Source organism: Aotus nancymaae, unplaced genomic scaffold, assembly GCF_030222135.1.
Source record: "Aotus nancymaae isolate 86718 unplaced genomic scaffold, 86718_ANA_hifiasm-v0.15.2.pri h1tg000029l, whole genome shotgun sequence".
In the NCBI taxonomy this organism is placed as follows: domain Eukaryota; kingdom Metazoa; phylum Chordata; class Mammalia; order Primates; family Aotidae; genus Aotus; species Aotus nancymaae.
The window spans coordinates 33,669,925-33,694,073 of record NW_026988442.1 but is presented as its reverse complement, the minus strand read 5'-3'; the positions used below and the strand labels follow the sequence as shown (position 1 = coordinate 33,694,073).

The following is a 24,149-nucleotide window of genomic DNA, read 5'->3' as shown; positions in this document are numbered from 1 at the left end:
GCATGCCCCGATTCCACAGGGAGAACAAAACAGGAGCCCCACACTTGGAACTTCTCTGGACTCCCTCCCATGCACTTCTTTGCTTGCTTGATTTCAATCTATACGCCCTGTTGTGATAAATCATAATTCTGAGTTGAATAACTTTTGGTGAGTTCTGGGAGTCATTTTAGTGACTTTCTAAATCTTAGGGTAGTTTTAGAAACCCATGAACCTGCAATTGGTGTCAGAAATGAGAGCCATTTTGGGAACTATTTGCTCAAACTCTGTAGTTGTCCAACTCTACACAGCCCCTGATGGCTCCTGCTCAGACTAAGACTAAAAGCCAAATTCTTTACAACCACCTTCAAGAGCCACATAGCCTGACCCTGCTGCAAATGTCATGTATGGATTCCCATTCATTGATTCTTCTCAGACACATCAGCCTCCTGGCTCTTCTTTGAATACGTTCTCTTCAGCATCTTCTTCCATCTTCTTTCTGGAAGGAATGCTCTTTCCCCAGATTCCTACATGGTTCACACTCTCACGTCTTAACATTACTTAGTAAAGCCAGTCCTGCTAACTCTCTTTCAAACTGCACCCCTTCTTTGGCACTGTCTATTGTCCTTCTCAACTTTATTTTTCACTGTGGGACTCAATCCAACATCTATTTTACCTTTTAAAACGTTTGTTACTGTCTGTATCTCTCTCTTCTATTGAGTAAGTTGTACATTGTTTTCACTGCTACAACTGCAGTGCTTAAAACCACACCAGGCATTAGGTGATGAAGGATGGAATGATTCATTTTTACTAGAACTTTCTAGAATTCCAAAATACTATCTCATATAAAGTAATCACAAACACCAGTGGGCCCTTACCTACATGAAAGATGACCACAGACAAGGTGGTATATTGCTGAGTGCCTAATTTTGCCTCAAAGATCAGAAGAAAGTCATCCTTTCTTTCAAGAATTTCACACGCTATTTAATAAAATCACAGAAGCTCCAAGGTGGACAGGATCTAACTAAGCACCTTAAAACGGTGGCCTTGTCTTGCTTGTCTTCATACCTCTCACTTAACACAGTGTATGGTAGACAGTAGACGTGTAACAATGAAACATCTATTAAGATGATTGTTAAAGATGTTACTCTGTGGAGTAGAAAACTCTCCTTCCGATTTCATACATGCCTCTACTATTAGAATATTTATAATGTGTGTATTATCTTTGTAATTGAAATTATTTTTTAGGAAAATGCTAATGAATGAGTGGCTACTTAAATGACACAATGTTAGTTCCCTTTTTCTTACAAAAGAAGAGGATTTTACTTCTCCTGAGCAAACTTGCGTTAGATCCAGCACATGTGTACATGTGTATTCTCATCATTATACTCAACATAGTTGGGGGAGCTGAGTAGACCATGCTGCTTACTTGCTTTAAATTCTTCAATAAGTGTATGCTCTGTAAAACATTCAGAAATGAGAGATTGCTAAGAAGCTAACATTCAGTAAGATAAATTGGGAATATGTAGCTTTCAAATATTCAGATAGACAAATATTTCAGATTTTCAAATAGATAAATAGAAAATATTCATAAGCTATCAAAACAATTGTCATTTTACCTGCAAACTCACCAATTAAAGGAGGAAACAGCTTTTTTCTTGAATGAAAAGTTATTTCAACAATTAGGCTGGTTTTAGGGTGAAATATGCAAGAAAATATTTTCTAAAGCTGTTCAGATGTCTTTATATCCAAATAAATAAAAATCTTTTTAAAAAACCACTTGTGAACTCCATTTAAGGAAAAGTATTTGTATATGCAATTTGGATTTTCACCTATTTTTGGCATACCTAAAAGTTTCTCTTTAAACGATGTCAAAAGCACACAAGAGACTCTCTCTGGCTGGTAAAGAAAGGCACTCATGTGTGGTAATTATTTAGTATGTTCTGCCAAATGTCACCTGAGCTTCTCTAGCTCCTGCAGGTGCGAAACCTGGGGTATTAATTTAAATCAGTCAGGAGGCAAGGCGAAGTCTGACACTGAAGCATGCTAACTCAGCAGCAAGCTGTACAGTTAACAGAGAAATGGACTGGACACCTGCCACCCTTCTCTACACAATCACATTGCAAGACTCGTTCCAAGGGGGATGTTGCTGCAGTTAGAACTTCATGTCAATTGGAGCTTCCAATAAAAAATGAGTGCCCCTGCCCATCTGATGTGCCTCCATGTGGCTTCAGGGCTTCGAAGTGGAAAGAAACAAACAAAATACTAAAAAAGCTTCAAAATAAGCAATATGTCTCTTAGCCCCCAAGATAAACTAATTGTTCTCTATCTCCCAGGGTAATTAATTGTGCAATTTCATCTTATTACAAAATTTTATATTTCAATTCTGAATTTCCTCAAAAAATAGAGAATATAGTCAGATTTTCTGAGACCAGGAGGAAAAGGAGAAAAACAGCATGCAGAAGACCCTAATGGCCAGCACTATGATTTGCATAGTGCTGCCCAGGAAAGATGAACAATCCTGGTTGTAGATGCCTGCACTCCAAGCTAAGAGAACATATAGGGGGGTTCCAAAAAGTCAAGTCAAGCGAAGAACATTTACACACCAGTGTGCAGCTCAGGAGGCATATTTACATTACCAGTATCTTTGCAAGTCTGTGGCTTATTGACAGATGCCTTCCTCACATTGAGGCAGCTTCAGCGGGAAAGGATAACATGCTCACAAGATTATCCAAAATGGACTTAGCAAGCTTTGGTTACGTCAACATGCTTTCTTTCCCATAGTTCTGCAGAAGTTAATGAAGAACTAGGCTAACCTCCAGTAGCAGGTGGGCCTTCTGATAAATCTATAGAGTTTGGAAGTGAAAGATCTGAGCATGAGTCCTGAATTTATCAGCCTTTAGTCTTTGGATTTCTTGCCATTGCCCAAATTTCATTTTAAGATGAAAATAACTGTATCCCCTAGTTTAAATGATAATGAGTAGCTTAAATGAGATAATGAGCCTCTTAGCACAGAGGCTTTCATATAGTAAGGTCTCAATACATGTTATTGATGATTTTCAATGGCTCATACACCTGCCAGAGCAGGATTTCTCAACCGCATGATTAGACCTGATAATCCTTTGTTATCAGGGACCATTCTGTGCAGTATAGGATGTTTAGCAGCAACTCTGGCCCCTTTTTGTGCTAGATGCCAGTAACACCCCCTGCCCAAGTTATGACAATCAAAAATGTCTCCAGACGTTATTGAATGTCCCCTGGGAGCAAAATCAGCTCTGGTTAAGAATCACTGCTCTGGAAATACCATTGTGAGTACAAATGCTAATTACAGTCAAGTAGCCTCCTGACCTTACTTGTTTTGAGCAATTATTAAATGCTATATTGTACATATTTCGTTAGTTTTTAAAAACCTCACCTCCACTCCTCTTCTGATGGCAACAGTTCCCTCTTTGTGCCTTCAAAGAACCCTCCTCATTGCATTTGTACCCTGTGAGCTTTGTGTAAAGTGCGGTGCTTGACACATAGTATATATAATGGTCAGCAGATAGTAGTAGCATACCTCTCTTCTACTGAGATAGTGTGGGGAGATCTCAAAGCTCCTGAAAGTCACCATATGGGGCTAGAATGAACCTATTTTAGAAGAAACAGAACTGTCAAATGAAACCTAGGATCACCATTTGGACACTGAGCCAAGCCAAGACTGGAGCCATCTCTACTCCTCAGACTTTGAGTTTATGTAAGTCAATGAATTTCTTTTCAGTACTAGTCTGGGTTGATACAACTGCCTACTAGTGCCAGGCGCTATTTCAGGTGACTTTGCCTGTGCCTTTCTTTAATCTTCATAGCAATCTTGTGAGATAAGTAATATATGTGTTCCCAATTTACAGGTGGCAATGAAAAGAAGCCCAGTGAGTTAGGTGACATATCCGTGTTCCCACAGCTAGTGACAGAACTGTAATTTTACTTCATTTCCTCCAACTTCCAGTTCAATTTATTACACATGCTCCACTATCAGCTTTGGTGGTGTGAAATGGGGCCACTGAGCAGGAATAACACTCAGTTCTAGTTCTAAGAGAGGCTGAATATGAGCAGAACTTTGTCCAAGAAAGACTCCCTGTGTTCTACAACTCCTGCTCACTTCTTTATGTGAGAGAGGGGGGCAATTATACTGGTTACTATGAAACTGCCTCATTTCAACATATCCAAAATTAGCCAAAGAAAAAATTATCTTCACTAATAAAGCAAGGCAGACATGAAAGCTTCATGCTTGGTGGAACACGAATTATCTTATTATCTTGAGCATCTTGATGGTAACTATAAAAATTCATCTTTATTTGAGTTTCAGGCAAAACATAAAATAGTAATTTTACCTTGTATTTAACACTGTATCCCACAAGCTCAAGTTCTACTCCAAAAGTAATCATAATAGAATACCAAGGATACTATTTAGGAGAAGCCCAGCATCCTTCCAGGTCATTTACACATCTACATGCATTTCCACCTTTACTTATAACAACTCTGCAAGAAAGTTATTACTCCGATAAACTTACAAGGAAGGTTAAGAACTTTGTCCAACGTTAGCAGCTAGCAAAAACTAGAAATTACTGAGAGTCTCTCTAATTTCTGATTCAGTGCTTCGTATACTATTTCATGCTGCTTGAGAAATGAGTAAGATCCTAAGCACTCAGCTTCCACACTTTCCTTTCTGACCATTCAGTCTCAAGTTTGCACCAGCCCTGCAAAACATGACCAATGCATAAGAAATAATGCTATTCAAAATCAAGACATATTCTACGTCCCTACAATATTGGAAGTATAACACTCAGTGACCTGGATTGTTAATATTATAGTCATCTAACCACTGGAGTTCTTGATGAAATATGCAAATGGACTGACCCTAAAGGGGTCATCAAAGTCATGGAATAAAACACTTATGTCTTCCATGTCAGCATTTGGTAAAAACCATTGAAATAATTCTGGGATTTATGTCACCAATGTATCTTTTCATCCACCAGTGTTTCACTTGAGCCGGTTGAATAACTCCCACGTCCATATATCTGTCCCCACTATCCTACTGTTCACAATGTGGTCAAAGTGACCTTTATAAAATATTAATACAATTACATCATACACACATGCACACCATATACACACATCTCATACACACACAGAGACACAAACATACCTGCCTTCAAATCTCTATGGTTTCCAACAGCACTTAGGAGAAATATTAACATCTTTTAAGTAATCACCTAAATCCCTAGCAGTTCTATTATATTTCAATATAAATGAATTAAATGTTTGCAAGATATGTATAGGATTCATTTTATACCTGGAAAATTAATAAGATAATATGTTTTTCAAGTTTAAAATAGATATGAGATACTAATAAAGTTTACTACGGTTTTGGTCTTCAAACACTACCATAATTTTTCTACTAATATTTCCTGCAAATAGTAAATCAAAAAATTATTTAAAAATATTAATAATTGAATAAGTGCTGCCCAAAACAGATCCAAAGACTCTTGATCAATGCAGAATTATCTTACACATCAATTTGAAATATGAATGGGGGTGATATGAGATGTACAGTCATAGAAAAGTCTATTTATATCATAAAACATTGTCTAAACTTAGATTTCACTGGTTATAGTTAATATATAAATAATTTCGGAGACACAAAGGGAAAAAGGTACCAACCTTACCAAAAAATTATTAATTTTCTATAGGGATTTTCTTTTTTTTGAGACAAGGTCTCACTCTGTCACCCAAGGCTGGAGTGCAATGGCACGATCTTAGCTAACTGTAGCCTTGACCTCTCAGGCTCAGGTGATCCTCATACCTCAGTCTCTGGAGTAACTGAGACCATAGGTGTGTGCCACTATGCTTGGCTAATTTTTTTTTTTTCATTTAATTAGCTTTTATTTTTTTGTACAATATACCTAGTAATGAATAGGTATTCTTATTTTCCTTTTTAAAAACTTTTGTTTTAAGTTCAGGAGTATATGTGCAGGATGTACAGGTTTGTTACATAGGTAAATTTGTGTCATGGTGGTTTATTGTACAGATTATTTCATCATGCAGGTATTAAGTTTAGTATCCATTATTTACTTTTCTTGATCCTCTCCCTCCCACATCCTCCACCCTCAGATAGGCCCCAGTGTGTGTTGGTCCCTTCTATGTATCCACGTGTTCTCATGATTTAGCTCCCACTTATAAGTGAGGACATGCAGTATTTGGTTTTCTGTTCCTATATTAGTTTGCTAAGGATAATGGCCTCTAGCTCCATCCATGTCCCTGCAAAGGACATGATCTCATTCTTTTTTGTGGCTGCATAGTGTTCCATGGTGCATATGTATTAAATTTCTTTATCCAGTCTATCCTTGATGGGCATTTGGGTTGATTCCATAGTCTTTGCTACTGTGAATAGTGCTGTGATGAACATGCATGTGCATGTGTTTTTATAGTAGAACAATTTTGGAAAGATAGGGTGTCCCTATGTTGCCCAGCCCGGTCTCAAAATCCTGGGTTCCAGCAATCCCCCTGTCTTGGCCTCAAGAATTGTTTGGATTACAGGCATAAGCCACTGTTCCTGGCCTGGGATTTTTCTTATAAGAAGAATAAATAAGTAATTCTCACAAAATAAGAACATTGTTTTAAACATTAAAGGTTTACTTTTTGTGATAACTTTTATAGTCTTTGGAAGATTCACCAACTTGTTTCTAGGTACTTAAAAATGAAATAAACCAGAAAAGAGCTGTAGGAAAAGTATAAAGTAAAAACTTTCCCAGATAGTTGTAAGAACATCAAATTGGTCATATTTCTGAAATGTAAATTTTAAATAATTGGGATTTGATTAAAATGGAATGAACAGATTAGTCAGAGGTGACCACTACTGTTATCTATTCACATGAATTGGGGTGTTTAGAACTTTGTTTTTACTTTCCTTCCATCAGGAGTCATATTCCTGTCAGGAATAGCTGTCTGCTTTCACAAACAATTTTTGTTTAATACTTTCTATTTGAGTGTAATGTCAGGCCATATACAGAAGAACTTACATTTCTTAAAATTTAGTCATTTAAAATTCTAAAATATAAAATTTATCTGCAGTGTTCCAAAATGAAGCCAAAATTCTGAGGGAAAAGTGAAGGACAAGGAAAATAGGATTCTGACTACAGAAATCTTTTGGTAAGTAGCAATCAACCCATATATTATTGGCACTATTTTATCTCTCCCAGATTAACCCCAAAAGGAAAAAGAGAAAACCCTGGAAGTGCTTAGCAGGTATCACAAAGAGCTAGTTTTAGCATTAATCTCTTTCAATATTCATAGGAATCCTTATACTGTAAGCCAAATAGATGAAACTCAAGAAATTGCAGCTGGTAAAAAGTCCACGGACCCTCATATTAATCTACCATGGTTAGCTCAGATAAGGAAACACATGTGAAATAACAATATGGAAGTTTTCCAAAATCAAGAAGCTGGCCTCTGTTCAGCTTGGACCAGGAAATGGTACATTTTTAACATTTTTAACCTTGTTCAACTTCAGTTTGTGGTATGGAACCAAACTGTGTAATGAAATTTTCTATCATGTGTGTGAAGCATTAGAATCTTCCACAGGGAAAAAGCCATATTGAATATGTAAATATTTACAAGACCCCTCATATTACATAATTGCAACTCTGAATTTCTTCAAGTATACTTCAGTTGGGTATCATATATAAACCTACCGCCTCATATGATACAAGCCTGGTAAAAATGAACAACAACAACAGAAAAACCCAGAAAAATAGTCATTAAAAGTAATTAAACTCACCTCCCTGCCTCAAAAGTGAACCACGTAGTATCACGTCCATACCGCCGCAAGGCGCTTAGCGGCCAAGAGATGAGTTTGACTCTGGGATTCTGGACGTCCCAAAGACAGATATACTCATATGTAATCTGCAAGGCACATTCGCCATGTACATCTAAGTTAGGAGATGGCATCAAATACACATTGAATCTCTCTGGGAGAAAAACAAAAGGTTAGTCTAAAATCCCCAGGAATAAAACATCAAAGACATTGTAGGAACATAGAGGCATTTAAAAACAATTCAAGTTCACATTCTAGATTTTGGTTGCATTTTCAAAAAGATAAACCTTTTCCATAAAATAACAGTCCCAGAAAATGATTTCTTAAATGCAGACCCTATTAAGTAACATAATAATGATACAGCCTGACTGTCAACATACACTAAGCACTATTTACATGAGCAAAGACCAATTTTAGAATTTTTAAATTTGCATAATAAAAAATGTGTATGCCAGTAAAAGACTAAAGCAATGAAACCATTAAAAGCAATTTTTTTTTCCTGCAAAGAACACATTAACTAGATCCACACTTTTGTGCTCACAAAAGATGCAGGTGAAAAACAATTACGTCATGGTTTAATGATATTAAAGTTAAGTTGACCAACTTGTAATTTCTATAACTAAATGAATAAAACTGTATCTCAAATTATTTAAATAAAGCTCCACAGTAATACTATGCACTTAACTGGCCAACAATTTGGGGAAATGCCAATGCATATATTTGAACTAGTTTTAACACAGAGCTTTCTTTAGCCAAATACTGGAAAGAAATATTCATTGCATATTTAGATAATTGCTAAAATGCAACCAAGATTATTCTCCATAAACTGCTTGGCTGATTACCGCAACCTAATTTTCATCCCTGCAGATACAAGGATGTTTTTGTTATAATACCATATTTCTGTTAAATTTCTGGAAAATTCATTAAGAAGTATTAGGGTCAAAGTTTTTAAGTGAACTATTAAAAAGAATATTACTATAGCAAGTATATTTCCACCTATGCATCATTTTGGTAGACTGCCTACATCTGACAATGTGACATTAACAATTTTATATTAGCAGTATTCTAAATACATTGTTTTATAATAAAATAGTCATTTGAATTTTCATAGATTTTAGTTGAATTTAGTAAATACTAACGCCGAGATTGTGTTTATGAAATGTTCCGCCATCTACTATTCAAAAATTTTAAATTATTTCATATTTCCAATATGCAAATATTTGTTGATTTCTAGTAACTCTTTAAAAATATATATATTCTAATTGAGCATATTCCCTCCTTTGACAGTTCCAAGTAAGAACGACTGTCTATATTAAGTAAAAAGAGAGATCATTATCAATTTATTTGCTTAGAAGTTCTATTAGTCCTACCTTATCCAAGAATAATAACAGGGGAGAAGTAGGGAAAAATATTAATAAAATTTTAAAAAGAATAACATTAATAATAGTGATGGAGTGTCCATTTTAATTGCAATCACTTGAAGTCAAACTAATTAACATTGTAAAGGGCCTGAGAGGACATAGTTGAACTTATAATGATCCCTGATACTTATAGACCAGAGGTATTGTTTCCATTTAACAGAAGAGGAAACTGAGGCATAGAAAACTGCCATGAGAAAGGTATCTCCTAAGCACTGCCAATTCTTAAATTCAGATTGTGATGCTGTCAGGATGCTACTTCCCAGATATAAATCTGTGAAAAGTGCTGATCTGAGCACTCTAGGTGAAAAAAAGAATAGCAATCAAAACCTGCCAGGTTTTCTTTACGCTTGGCTCCCAGGTATCCTCTCTGCCTGGGGCATCCTGATTTAGTGAACCAGAGAAGGAAGAGCGTGGGGATTGGTTGTGTGACCCCATCAATGACTTAATCTCTCTGTAGCTCAATTTTCCAATCTACAAAGAGGTTCCTCTCAATTACCCAGCACTTCTAGGTCTTGGTCAATAACACTTCTGTGGAGATGGGTTATGGTAGACATGGTGCCTCTTAAACAGTCACAGAGTATAAATGTGTCATGAAGACATAGTTCTGGTTGGGAGGGACAGCATTTTTTTTTACTAACATTGGAGTGTGCACCAACAGAAAGTCAGTACAATTCTGTCTCTGCCATGTCCATAATCAGACCGGATGACCAAAGTCCTTTCTAAGGTGACATGCCCTCATAGATCAAGTCAGCCAGCTAAAGCAGAACTCTGCGATCTGATCTACCCTGTCCCTAGGCTCAGCTGTTAGGAGACAAAGAAATGATTCCTCACTTCCAGGTTTGTTCTGCAAGTCAACATTGATTTTTGCCAAAGTGTTCGTGAATATTTTGGTCACTATTATTTTAAATGATTTATTCCCAGATTGAGTGCTGAGCTCAGAGTCAGCTCAAGTGTTTCAATAAAAGATATATTTTTTTAATTACAGATTTTTAGATAGGTTTAAATTTGATGAAATATTCATGAAGTTTGAAGTATACTGAAAGCATTGGAAAGTTGTTGCTAACATTTTAAGTGAAAAAGGCAAGACCAAAAAATGCCCATGACATTTTAAAATCTGTACACTGCAAATATGAGCCCAATGATACAGTCTAGAATCAAACACCAGTGAGTTAACACAATTGGAGCAAGGTCTTTAGTTCCTGTAAATTTTAGTTTCCTCATCTGCAAAACGAAGGGAGTAATTATACCTACATTACAGGGCTGCTGTGAAATGTATAATAAATAATCTGAGATGAATGGATCATCTTCCACCAAACTGGCACATAACAGGTTCCCAAAAATTTCAAACTGATATTATTAATGTAGATATATTCATGTTATGAATTGGAAAAAAAAATAAGAAAAAAATACACTGAAATGTTAAGACAGGTTGTGACTTTAGATAAAAGGTTGTTTTATTTATTTCTTTATGTTATTTATTATTTTGAGATGGAGTCTCACTCTGTCAACCAGACTGGGGTGTAGTGGCATGATCTTGGCTCACTGCAACCTCTGCCTCCCGGGTTCAAGTGATTCTCCTGCCTTCCAAATAGCTGGGACTACAGGCACGTGCCACCATGCCTGGCTAATTTTTGTATTTTTAGTAGGGGTGGGGTTTCACCAGGCTGGTTTCAAACTCGTGATCCACCCATCTCGGCCTCCCAAAGTGCTGGGATTACAGGCATGAGCCACCGTGCCTGGCCCTATTTCTTTATACATTTTTATACCCCAAAAACTTTACATAATGAAGATGTCCTATGTTTCATTATACAGAGATAGAAGCAGTTTTGAAAGAGAGAGAAGAGAATTTTCTTTACATACCACTCTGTTCTCTTTCAACTCCAGTGGCCAGTAAGTCAGGCTCTCCAAGGCTGATGTCATTGATCCGTGTTCCTACACACTCCATCTGGAGTACTTTGCACCACTCATCGGCCTCAAGATCTGTGGAAATGTCCAAAAGATTAATCTGTGTGTCCAGCACCCACTCAGAATCTAAAAGCAAAAGCCCCGCAGCCTTGCCGGAGACAAACCTGATTCACAAGCGAAAGTCTTGGAAGTATCGTCATTGAAATAAATCCCTATGGCATGTTTCTTGGTGCTCTTTGGTAATCGAGCTACGTTCTTCACATTATTGAGTTCTGTAACCTGAAAACGAACAATCAGAAGTTTGATCCACGCCCTGAATGAATGTCTCCAATATACAACACCAAAAGTGAGGCACAGAAATGAGTATGGCACATCACAGCTGCACACAAGCTGTTGAAAAGTGCCTACTGTCTGAAAGCTAAGATGTATTTAAGGGAATTTAGAGTTATCTGTAACACACAGCAAGGATGGTTAACAAATTATCTTACTTATTAAATTTTTGGAAGTGTGTTATGTGGAACAGGCTTAAAACTTCATTGGGGTAGAACATTTTAGTTTTTCTTTTTTCTTGAGTTTTTTTTTTCTTTCCCCGGCACAGCTCAGCCGGGTTCAACATTTTCTTTAGTTTTTTTAATCCTCCCAAAGACTCCACCTGATCAATAGTTCTTATGTCTGTTTCAGTCACTGTGGACAGCCTTCTTTCTCAGTCAACTGCAAAAGCCTCCAAATATTCCATCCCTTCAGAGCACTCCTCATGTAGTGTCTTAAACACATCAACCCAAGGAAGGGAAGGGAAGAGTGGTCCAATTCATTACTAGATTATTTCACTCTTGGCCAGTCAGATATAGAGTGTCAAGAGTCTCGGAAATCATCCCTGACTTGAGGTCCAAATCATAGACAGTGCATAATGAATTTGGTTTTCCAAATATTTTCCCACTGTCTCTGATTTATTCCTAGCTCCTCAATGGTCATGGGGCCTCTGTTTTAGACTCTGAGAACACTACCCAGTGCCACCTGCTTACTAGCAGAAAGGAAAGCCGTCCCCACTAGACATTCTCTCTCTCCCATAATCCCTTGACTCCTTTAACGCTTTTGTAAACCCCTCCCTGCCCACAAAGTGTCTTGGCTCAGCGTTTCCACAGTGGTCGTCCCTCCTCCAGTTACACCCACATCCTCAGCTGCACTGAAGGTTTGGAATATTTGGGTTGTGCCTGAGAGAAGGCTTAGGTGGCTTCAGGGTTAAGTTTTTACAAGATCAATAGCCTTTCACACTGACAAGTTTAACCTCCCTTTCATATATCTCTTTTGTGCGGTTATACAAAAGAATCTGGTTTCCATCGATCTTTGCCTGCACCGATGCTGTACAGTTTCTAAATTCAATAAATGCCTAGCTCAAGAAGTAGGTGGGAAAAGAAATATCCTCCACACATACACTAATCTGATTATTTCATTTCTCTGCTACTTAACCTCCATCAGTCCTTTTTATAGTATAAATGCAAATTTCTTAGCATGAAATAGTCACACCACCGCTCCTCAAAAGCTGCCCAAACCAGTCATGTCAGTGACTCAGCACCATGTATCTTATTCTCCAACCATACCAAGTGCCTCAGAGCTCACCAGATACAACTGTTGATTTGTTTATTATTATTTTTTTGCCACTACCCCAATTCAAGCCACTATAATCCGGTCACAACTACCTATTGGTCTTTCCACTTCCACTTTAATCCCCATTAATGCATGCTGCACATAGCAGATTGTTTTTTTCAAAACCTAAATCTTGAAACATTTCTATGCATAAACAGAACACTTCAGTGAGTTCCCACTGCACTTGGGACAAAAGTCTGCATCCTTGGAATGACCACCAGGAACCCCTGTGGTCTTCCCCATGCTATCTCACCAGTGTCCTCTCTGTACCTTTCCCATGTGCTCTATGTCTCAGCCACAGTGGACTTTGTTCAGTTCCCAGAAGACACCATGGTCCTCCTGGCACAGAGCCTTCTCTGCCTCTTCTTACCTCAGTCCCATTCCCACATTGGTCTCAGTTTAAATCTCAGTTGCCTACAGAGGTCCTACTGGATACCTCCCATCCTAACACCTAGTCAGTCTCAAGGCTGTACCATCCAATGATGACCTACACCTTTCCTAAAGGTTTCACACCCATCTTGCCTAAAAAGTGAGAGTTACATAGAGCAGGGATATTATTTTTATTTTTATTTTTTTCCTCATCATTGTGTTACAGAGCCCGTCACATAGTGAGAACTCAATAATTATATGTAGACTATATGAATGAAAGACCCAACTCACCCATAAATTTATTTGTATGATGCTTCTGGAAGGCAAATACCTCTCTCTCTCCTGCCTCTTTTCTCCAGGGAAATTTCACTTTTCCCTTAAGATCCACTTCCTCTGGGAAACATGCCCTGACCCTAGTGTCAACTAACTATTCTCTTTCCTGTGTTCTCAGGTATGCTGCATAAAACTCTACTGTATTATCTGTTGTACTTAATCTGTTTCTCTCTCCAACTCCCAGATAGACTTGAGTTGCTCAGCAACGATCTACTAAAGGGCCAAACCAATGAAAACAATCATACTGAGGCCAACATGCATTGGTCCTCCATACATATGCCACATAACATGCTTAGATTTTTTGTTTTGTTTTTGTTTGTTTGTTTTTGAGATGGAGTCTCGCTCTGTCGCCCAGGCTGATCTCAGCTCACTGCAACCTCCACCTCCCAGGTTCAAGCAATTCTCCTGCCTCAGCCTCCCAAGTAGCTGGGATTACAGGCTCGTGCCACCATGCTTGGCTAATTTTTTTGTGCTTTTAGTAGAGACTGGGTTTCACCATGTTGGCCGGGCTGGTCTTAAACTCTAAATCTCAAGTGATCTGCCCACCTCAGCCTCCCAAAGTGCTGGGATTACAGGCATGAGTCACCGCACCCGGCCAGGCCAGCATTTTTATAGAGAATATCTTGTTTGATCCTCATAAAAACTCTGTGAAATAAGTATTATTATTATCACCATTTTACTGATGAGGAAACTAGACTGCAAAAGGTTAAAGTCATACAACCAAGTTCGCAGCTTAAAAAAATGAAGAAAACTGATCCTAAAGCCTGAACATTTAACTCATCTGAAATACTAATGACTAACCAAAAACTTTCAACCAGAGGATCTTTAGCCCCTGAATGCCACACACATTTTAAGACCTTCTTTTCAATATGGTTAGAAATTGAGGTGGAAGTAGACCACATGTGTGCCAGCTTTATTCTGACCCTCTAGTGAGACATTATTTAAGAGTCGTCCACCCCAGCCTGAAACACAGCAACAACTTTGAATCATGTGACTTCATTACATACCCATTAAGGGCAAAGAGGAAGAGACAGTCACCTGAAATAGTCAGGAAATGTAGAGGGAATTGTATGAGTCAGAACACAATTACCCATTTAGGAAATTGGTTTAGGAAATCAGCAACTGAACACCCCTGCTCAGGAGAAGCAAGTGACTGTTCCCAGAGCAGACAGGGTCATAATTTTATGGGTCCAAGGACAATCAGGTTTCAAAGCAACTGTCTCTGTCTCTACCTCAGAACTATACCTCAGTGAGCATGTGTACACGCGTGCGCGCACGCACACGCACACACACACACACTACACAAGCCTTGCAATCTACACTAACTCATAATGTCATAATGGAAACTTCCTCAATGTACATGCTAAAGTAATAATTATGATAACTAAATTTTGCAGAGATATTTACAAGTCATATAAAACTTTTCCAAGATGTATTGATTGCCACTACCATTCCATTTTGCAAATGATAAAACCAAGGCAAGACAGAACAGTCCTCTTAGAAAGAAATCCGCCTTACAAGAAATGCTAAATGATGTCCTTCAAGTTGAAATGAAAGGACACCAGATAGCAACATGAAAGCAAATGAAAATATATAACTTAGTGGTAAAGGTGTGTGTGTTTGTGTGTGTGTGTGTGTGTGTGTACACATAGACAAATACATATTATAGTACTGTAACATTGTATTACAAGTAACATTACAAATATATAAACAGCTTTTAATTTTGATACAGAAGTGAAAAAAGTATAAAAACTATAAAATTATGTTAATGGATACATAATATAAAAAGATGCAATTTTTTATAACAATAATATAAAGAGCCTAGTGGAATAGCACTGTTTTTGTATGTGATTGAAGTCAAATTGTTATCATCTTAAAATAGATTATCATAACTATAAAATGAGTTACATAAGCCCCACAGCAACCAGAAGGAAATACCTACAGGAGACACACAAAAGAAAATGAGACAGGAATGAAAATTGGACCCTAAAAATTTTTTTAAATCACAAATAAGATAGCAAGAGAAAAAGATAAGAACAAAAGAGTTAAAAGGAAGATGGAAAACAATAAAATGATAAAAGTAAGTAATTTCCTATCAATATTTATTTATTATTTTTTAAACAGAGGCTAACTGGGCCACCCAGGCTGGAGTGCAGTGGTGTGATCTCAACTCACTGCAATCTTTGCCTCTTGGGTTCAAGTGATTCTCCTGCCTCAGTCTCCCAAGCAGCTGGGACTACAGGTACGTACCACCATGCCTAATTTTTTTTTTTTTTTTTTTTAGTAGAGACAGGGTTTTGCCATGTTGGCCATGCTAGTCTTGAACTCCTGACCTCAAGTAAGCCACTCACCTTAGCTTCCCAGAGTACTAGGATTACAGAGTATGAGCCACCATGCCTGGTTCAGTAATTACTTTAAATGGAAACAGATTAAATTGCCCTATCAAAAGATAAATTAAAAACCAGGTCCAATTATATGCTGCCTACAAAAGACTCACTTTAGATTTAAGGACACATATAGGCTGAGAGTGAAAGGATGGAAAAAGATAACCCATATAAACAGCAATCAAAAGAAGAGTGGAGGTGGCAATACTTAGATAAAATAGGCTTTAAGTCAAAAAGTATCATGAGAGCCAAAGAAGGACACTATAATGATAAAAAGGTGAACTCACCAGTAAAATACAGCAATTATAATATATATGTATCCCATACTAGAGCAAGCAACTATATCAAGCAAACATTGATTGATAGAATCGAAGAGAGAAAAAGAAAGCAACACAATAATAGTAACACATTTCAATACCCCATTTTCAATAATGGATAGAACATCCAAATGGAATATGAATGAGAAAACAGAGTCCTTGAACAACACTGAAGACCAATTAAACTTAACAGACAAATACAGCCAATAGCAGCAGAATACACTATCTTCCTAAGTGCACATAGGAGAGATCATGTGTTAGGTAACGAAACAAGTCTTAATGAATTTAAGTATCTTTCCCAACCACAATAGAATAAAACTAAAAAACAGTAACAGAATTAAGTATCTTTTCCAACCACCAAGGAATAAAACTGAAAAACAGTAATAGAAGGAAAACTGAAAAAAAAATCGCAGTATGTGGAAATTAAACAGCACAATCTTGAACAACCAATAGATTACAGAAGGAATCAAAAGGGAAATTGGAGAATACCCTGGGCTGAATGAAAACAAATACATAGCATACCAAAATTTGTGTGAAATAGCAAAATCAGTATTAAGAAAGAAGATTATAATGGTAAATGCCTACAATAAAAAAGAAGAGAGACCTCACATAAACAACCTAAATTTATACCCAAGGAACTAGAAACAGAGCAAACTATGCCCAAAGTAAGAAGAAGAAAGGAAATAGTAAAAATTAGACTAGAACTAAGTGAAATGGAGAATAGAAAAGTACTAGGAAAAAACAGTGAAACCAAGAATTGATTTTTTGAAAAATCAATGAAATTGACAAACAGGTAGGTTAAGATAAATACGTGAAGACTCTAATCAGAAATGAAAGGAGATACTACAACTGATGCCACAGAAATGAAAAGGACAATGAGACTACCGTGAACAATGTTACACCAAGAAAAAGTCAACAGCTTGGATAACCTAGAAAAGATAGATAAATTTCTGGAAATATACAACCTATCTAGACTGAATCATGAAGAAACAGAAACTTGGAACAAATATGTAACTATTAAGGGAGTCAATAATTAATCATATATCTTCCAACAAAGAAATACACATGATCAGATGGATTTACTGTTGTATTCTACCAAACATTTAAAGAAGAATTAATGCAAATTCTTCTCAACCTAACACTTTCAAATTCATTGTGTGAGGGCATCATTACTGTGATATCAAAGCCAGATGACACTACAAGAAAAGAAAAATACAGGCCAATATCATTGATGAATATAGATGTAAATTTCTCAACAAAATACTAGCAAACTGAATTCAGCAGCATATTAAATGGATAATGTATCATGATCTAGTGGGATTTATCTCTCAGATGGAAGGGTTCTACCTAGCAAGATAGATCAACTGATACACCACATTAACAGAAGAATGGATGAAAAGTACATCATCACCTCAACAGATGTAGCAAAAGCATTTGACAAATTTCAATACATTTCATGATAAAAAACATTCAACAAAATAGGAATAAAGAAAAATTACTTCAACATGATGAAGACCATATATAAAAGGTTCTTATATAACATCACACTTAATGGTGAAAAACAGAAACTTTTTTTTTTTCCTAAGATCAGGAGCAAGGCAAAAGGTGCCACTGTCACCACATTTATTCAACAAGGTAATAGAATTCCTAGCTAGAGCAATTAGGAAAGAGAAGTAGAAGGCATCAATATTTGAAGGGAAGAAGTAAAATTATCTCCATTTGCTGATGACACCATTTTATATGTAGAAAACCCTAAAGATTCTACCCACACACACAAAGTTAGAATAAACAAATTCAGTAAAATTGTACAATACAAAATCAACATGCAAAAATCAGTTGTATTTCTATACACTAATAATAAACAATCCCAAAAGAAAATTAAGAAAATAGTATCATTTCCTATTGCATCAAACAAAAACACAAAATATTTAGGAATATACTTAACCGAGTAGGTAAAATATTTGTACACTGAAAACTAGAAAACACTGAAGAAATTAATTTCACATAAATGGAATGGCATTCTGTTTTCATAGATTGAAAGACTTAATATTGTTAAAAATTTTCATACTATCTAATCTACAGATTCAGTGTAATCTCTATCAAAATCCTAGTGGCTTTTCTTTTTCAGAAATAGGAAAACCAATGCTAAAATTCATATGAAAACACAAAGAACCTTATATAGTCACAACAATCTTAACATAAAAGAACAAAGCCACACTTGCTTCAAAATATACTACAAAGCTACAATAATCCAAATAATATGGTCCTGGCACATAGGCAAACATATAGACACATGGAACAAAAAGAGATCCTGGAAATAAATTGATGTTTATACAATAAAATGATCTTTCACAAGGATGCCAAGTTTACATAATGAGAAAATGATTTTCATCGTTTTCAACAAACGGTGCTGCAAAAATAATGAAATTGTACACTTAATTCACCATAAACAAAAATCAATTCAAAATGGATTAGAGACTTAAATGTAAGATCTGAAGCTATAAAACTTTTAGAATAAAACAGAGGGAAAAAAACCTTATGACAGTGGTTCTGACAATGATTTCTTGGATATGAGACCAAAACAGCAGGCAATGAAAGCAAAAACAGGTAAGCAGAACTACATCTAACTATAAAGTTTATACATAGAAAAGAAACAACAGAGTGAAAAGGCAACCTACAGCATGAGAGAAATATCTGCAAACCATATACTTGATAAGGGGTTAATAGCCAAAATATATAAAAAATATGTAGCAAAAATAATAAAAATAAAAATAAATAAGTCAATCTTTTTTTTCTTTTTTTGAGATGGAGTTTCACTCTTGTTACCCAGGCTGGAGTGCAATGGCGTGATCTCGGCTCACCGCAACCTCTGCCTCCTGGGTTCAAGCAATTCTCCTGCCTTAGCCTCCCAAGTAGCTGGGACTACAGGCACGCGCCACCATGCCCAGCTAATTTTTGTATTTTTAGTAGAGACGAGGTTTCACCACTTTGACCAGGATGGTCTCGATCTCTTGACCTCGTGATCCACCCGCCTCGGCCTCCCAAAGTGCTGGGATTTTAGGTGTGAGCCACCGTGCCCAGGCTGCCAATTTTAAAAGGACAAATATCTATTCAATAATAGACATTTCTCCAAAGAAGACATGCACTGACCAATAGATACATGAGAAGATTCTCAATGTCACCAATCATCAGAAAAAGACAAATGAAAATGATAACCACAACCTCATAGCTTTAAGGATGGTTATTATCAGAAAAAAACAACCCCACAAACCTAAAAGATAACAAGTGTTAGCAAGGATGTGGAGACATTGGAAGCTTTATGCACTTTTGATGGGAATGTAAAAAGATGCAGCCATTAGGGAAAAAGTGTGGAGGTTCCTTAAAAACTTAGAAACAGACTACCATAGGATTCAGTAATCCTACTTCTGAGTTTTTATTCAAAAGAATTGAAAACAAGGTCTTGAAGAAATCTTTTCACTTCCATGTTCATAGCAGCATTATTCACAATAGTCAAAACAGGGAAACAACCTAAGTATCCATTGACAGATAAATGGATAAAGAAAATGTGGTGTACACATGCAATACACTATTATTCCACCCTAAAAAAGAAGGAAATTCTGTCATATGCTCCAACATGAATGCACCTTGAAAACATTATGCTATGTGAAGTAAGAATCACAGAAGGACAAATACTGCATGGTTACCACTTATATGAGGTTATCTAAAGTCGCTAAGCTCATAGAAGCAGAAAATAGGATGGTGTTCCAGGGGCTGGAAAGAGAGGGGAATGGGCAGTTTCTGTTTAATGAATATAGAATTCTAGTCACACATGATTAAAAAAAAAGCCCTAGAGATCTGCTGTAAAACAATGTACATGTAATTAGCAATACTGCACTATACACTTAAGTTTGTTAAGTGGGTAATCTTATGTTTTTTAACCACTTGGTCCACCCCCCTGCCAACACACACACACACATACACACACACACACACACACACACACACACATAGGCAGCAAAAGATATCCAGAATTTTAAAATATTATTTTCTATCCATTGTATTTTTTTCTTAAGTTAATTTCTATTCCTTCATGGCAAATAATACTGTTCTTGTATTAATGGTAATATGGTAATAATAAAGTTTTCTTTTATTGTAAATTTATTTAAACAAAAACCCAGCTGATTTAAAACAAAATATAAATAAGACTTAAGGTGATAGTCATTATGGAAAAAATAATAAATAAATGACAAATGACTAAAAGTCAGGAAAGATACTGTTAACTACTGTTATGAAATTGACTTTCTTTTCATTTAATTTCCTACTGAGTCAATGGTACAGCAGATAAATAACATCATATAATCACCCAGAACGAGTCTCTGTTGCTTAGCAGAGGCATGACAATAGATTTTAACAGAAACTGGGTGACAATCTGGTTTCCATTTGACATCTTAAAGACCATCCATCTCAATGGGGCCATTTGTTTTCCTTGTGCTTTTTCGCCCATTTAACAATTGTATTTTGCAAGCAACAGAGAATATAAAGCATTTCAAGCTCCATGACTGAAACCTGAAATATGTCTGAGAATTATGATTTAAAGGATAAAACAGCTGTTGCAAAGAAAGGTCTAAAGGAGATGCAGTTATAAATTTTCATTATTAACAGAAAGAGTTCTGATAACAGAAAAGAAAGGTAAGTCAAATTTTATTATTAAAAATGATGCGTAAATAGTTATTTATTTGTAGCCATCCTTGTATATGATCTTTTTGCTAAAACAACAGCAGACCAACTTAGAAAATCAAAATAACTTCTGTGTATCTTCTGGGCTGTTACCTATCTGGTTATTCTTTCAATTTAATCATTTGACTCTTCTCAATTTCTCAACTTTCTTTTCTTTTTTCAGGATATATTTAGGCTTACTGGCTCTAGAGTTCTTTCTCTTGAAATGGAACTAAAATTTGTAGCTATCAGAGAAGACCAGAAGTGTCTATATGGCTTACTAAAAATTTCAACATTAGGACCTTTGAAATACTTGATTTTCTCCAAAAATCAGACATTTGATTTCAAAATCCCAGCTTAACTTTATATTTAGTCTGATTTTGGACATCCTGAAGTAATTCCTTACAGAAATTATCATAAACTACCTAGGAATTCACAGAAGATAATGGTAAAAGATAAAGAACTTTGAATGGGAAGGTATTTAATGCATGAAGTATACTTAACGATCATGGAGGTTGGAAAAGATTCAGTAAAGATAAAGCTTGACAAAAATGATTCTATCCCTAGTATTCAAGGGTATTTAATTCTGCAGCTCACAGCAACCTTCATTTTCTGTCCTTGATTATTTATCAAGAATCATTCATTCTCTCTCAGCCCTTGCAACTGCTTCCTATGACTTTAGACTTATTCATGCAACTTGCTTTGGCCAATAGAATGTGAACTAACATGTCTTAAGTGCACGTAATTAGGTCAGTCCCTCCCTCCCTGAATTTCAACTTTCCACCATGAGAAGAACATTGCCCTCCCTGGATTTCTTAAGACAGGTGAATCTCAGCTGAGCTGAACTAATCCAGGTGTATTCAGTACACTCACAGCCAATCAATCCAGACCCCTCATGTAACAAGAGCGAGAGACAAAGATGTGTTGCTGTAACCTGCTAAGATGTTGGAATTATTGTCATGGCAGACATTGGCTAATACACACTCTGTTTGATTTACTTTTGGTCAAGGATTTTCAGAGTTTTCTCTCAAATCCCATTGTGTGAACAATATTGCTTCTCGTATGTAGATTTCCTAGCCAAATACCTAATATCAAGAAAGTCTACTAGAACATTGGTTATCAGTTTTATTTTAGCAGTTGAATCATGTTTTCTTTTCAATTTTCAAAGGAAATCTAACACAGTGTCCCGTTATATGGATGCACAGCCAGTATAATAAAGAAATGAATTCCACTCTAATCCTCTTCCCAATAGTAACAATTATAAATCTACTTCTCAAGAAAGAAGCCCAATCACTTTAATTAAACACAGAATACCGAATGATTTTTAAAGTGATACTAAATTCTTCGGATGACATAACATCCTTGGTAAACTATTATTAAGCCCATTATAAGTATCAATAAAGTGATAATCAAAGAAGTAACTTAATTATAATTTCACAGAAAGGAGGGGATGGAGCCACACTCAAATCTAGAACTTCTGGCTTCTAAAACAAGTATGATTTTCCTAATACTACTCTCCATAGAATGTGTTTTTTAAAGATCAAATAACGTAATATGAATTAATACATGACAGGCTGAGTAAATGAGCAAGTGAATAAAATTAAAGATGCAAAAGGTCTTAGGGGCAAATATGTTAAAGGATATTTCTGCAAATCATAAACTGTATCTTTCAAAGCACATCACTTGGAAGTGGGAAAAAATGAATGCAAATCTTAATTTCTAAGTAAAAATATTTTGTCAATTCAAAAGAAGGCAGTCCGAACTAAACTCGTATTTCCTACTTGGACTTTAAAATGCGTAAGAAAACCCAGCTTTTCAAAACCACTTGCTTTTCTGTGGGTATATACGGCACCATGGTTTAAAGCCCAGGCAGGCTACCACGCAAATGAAATTTAAGACACACAGCATAGATATCTGCACGTCAGGTCCTGTGGCAAAGCACATATAGTAAAGAACAGAAATCTCAAGACTGCAGTTCAGTGAATCCTCATTTGTGTACACAACTGTGTAGTCACCACACAGAGCAACATATAAAAACAATTTCAGTCAATTCCGCCCCTTCCTGGTCATTACTGCCCACATATAAAGCCACCACTCTGATCTCTATCACCATTGATTAGTTCTTTCTTTTAAAACTTTATATAAATGGAATCATATCACATTTTTTTGTGTCTGGATTCATTCATCCAATATCATGTCTGTGAGATTCATCCATGCAGTTGAAGTTATAAGAAGTTCTGGCTTCTGTACAATAGTCCATTATGTGAATGACCATTTTATTTATTTAAAATTTGTCTTAAATTTTTATTTGCTTTTGCTTTACATGTATCTCTTATAGAAACATATAACTGATTTTAAGAAATACAAAGTTGAATTATTACATTTTTATCCAATCTAAAGCATTGTCTTTTGACATAGATGTCAAGTCAATTTAAATTAATTATTATGACTGACATTTTGGGAATATTCTCAGACCTCTTTTATTCTTCCTAATTATTTTAATGCTTCTTAAGAAAAAAGATAGTCTTTGTTTTCTGCCTCTGTTCTTTTCTCCAGGAATTCTGTGTTCATTAATGTTTTTTCCAAAATTTTATTTTTAAGATTTTCAAATACAGAAAAACTAAAAGAATAATGCAACAAACACCAATTTATCCTCTACTTAGGACGAACAATTATCAACGTTTGCTACTTTTATTTTTTGATTATCCTCTCTTTACATATAAAGGTAATAAGCGTTTGTGTGCAGGTGTGTGCTCACAAATTCACACATACTTGCTTTTGGTTAAATGATTTGAAAGTAAATTATAGGCATTAATATAATTTATCTTTACAACTCCAGCAAATATTTCTTATGAATAACGTGGTTGTCCTGTAATCCCAGCACTTTGGGAGGCCAATGTGGGTGGATCATTTGAGGTCAGGAGTTTGCAACCAGCTTGGCCAACATGGTGAAACCTTGTATCTACCAAAAATACAAAAATTAGTCAGGCGTAGTGGTGGGCGCCTGTAGTCCCAGTTACTCAGGAGACTGAGGCAGGAGAATCACTTGAACCCCGGAAGTGGAGGTTGCAGTGAGCTGAGATACTGCCACTGCACTCTAGCCTGGGTAACAGGGCGAGACTCTGTCTCAAATAAAATAAAATAAAATAAAATAAAATAACAGGGTTCTCTCACATTACTTCAAAGCCATTTACACAACTAAGAAAATAGGCAATAGTTCCTTGTATATTTC

The 24,149-nt window shown here is 36.1% G+C and overlaps 1 protein-coding gene across 2 annotated transcripts in view; it reads right to left on the bottom strand.

Moving 5' to 3' along the window:
- The window catches only part of DOK5 (docking protein 5), a 169,053-nt gene that overhangs the window by 47,217 nt on the left and 97,687 nt on the right, over positions 1–24,149 (bottom strand). For both annotated transcript variants that reach the window (XM_012467489.2, XM_012467490.2), the window contains exons 3-5: positions 11,319–11,433; positions 11,110–11,229; positions 7,793–7,982 (exon numbers count right to left, since the gene is read on the bottom strand). In XM_012467489.2, the coding sequence (XP_012322912.1) occupies positions 7,793–7,982; positions 11,110–11,229; positions 11,319–11,433 (425 nt within the window). The remainder of the gene's footprint in view (positions 1–7,792; positions 7,983–11,109; positions 11,230–11,318; positions 11,434–24,149) is intronic.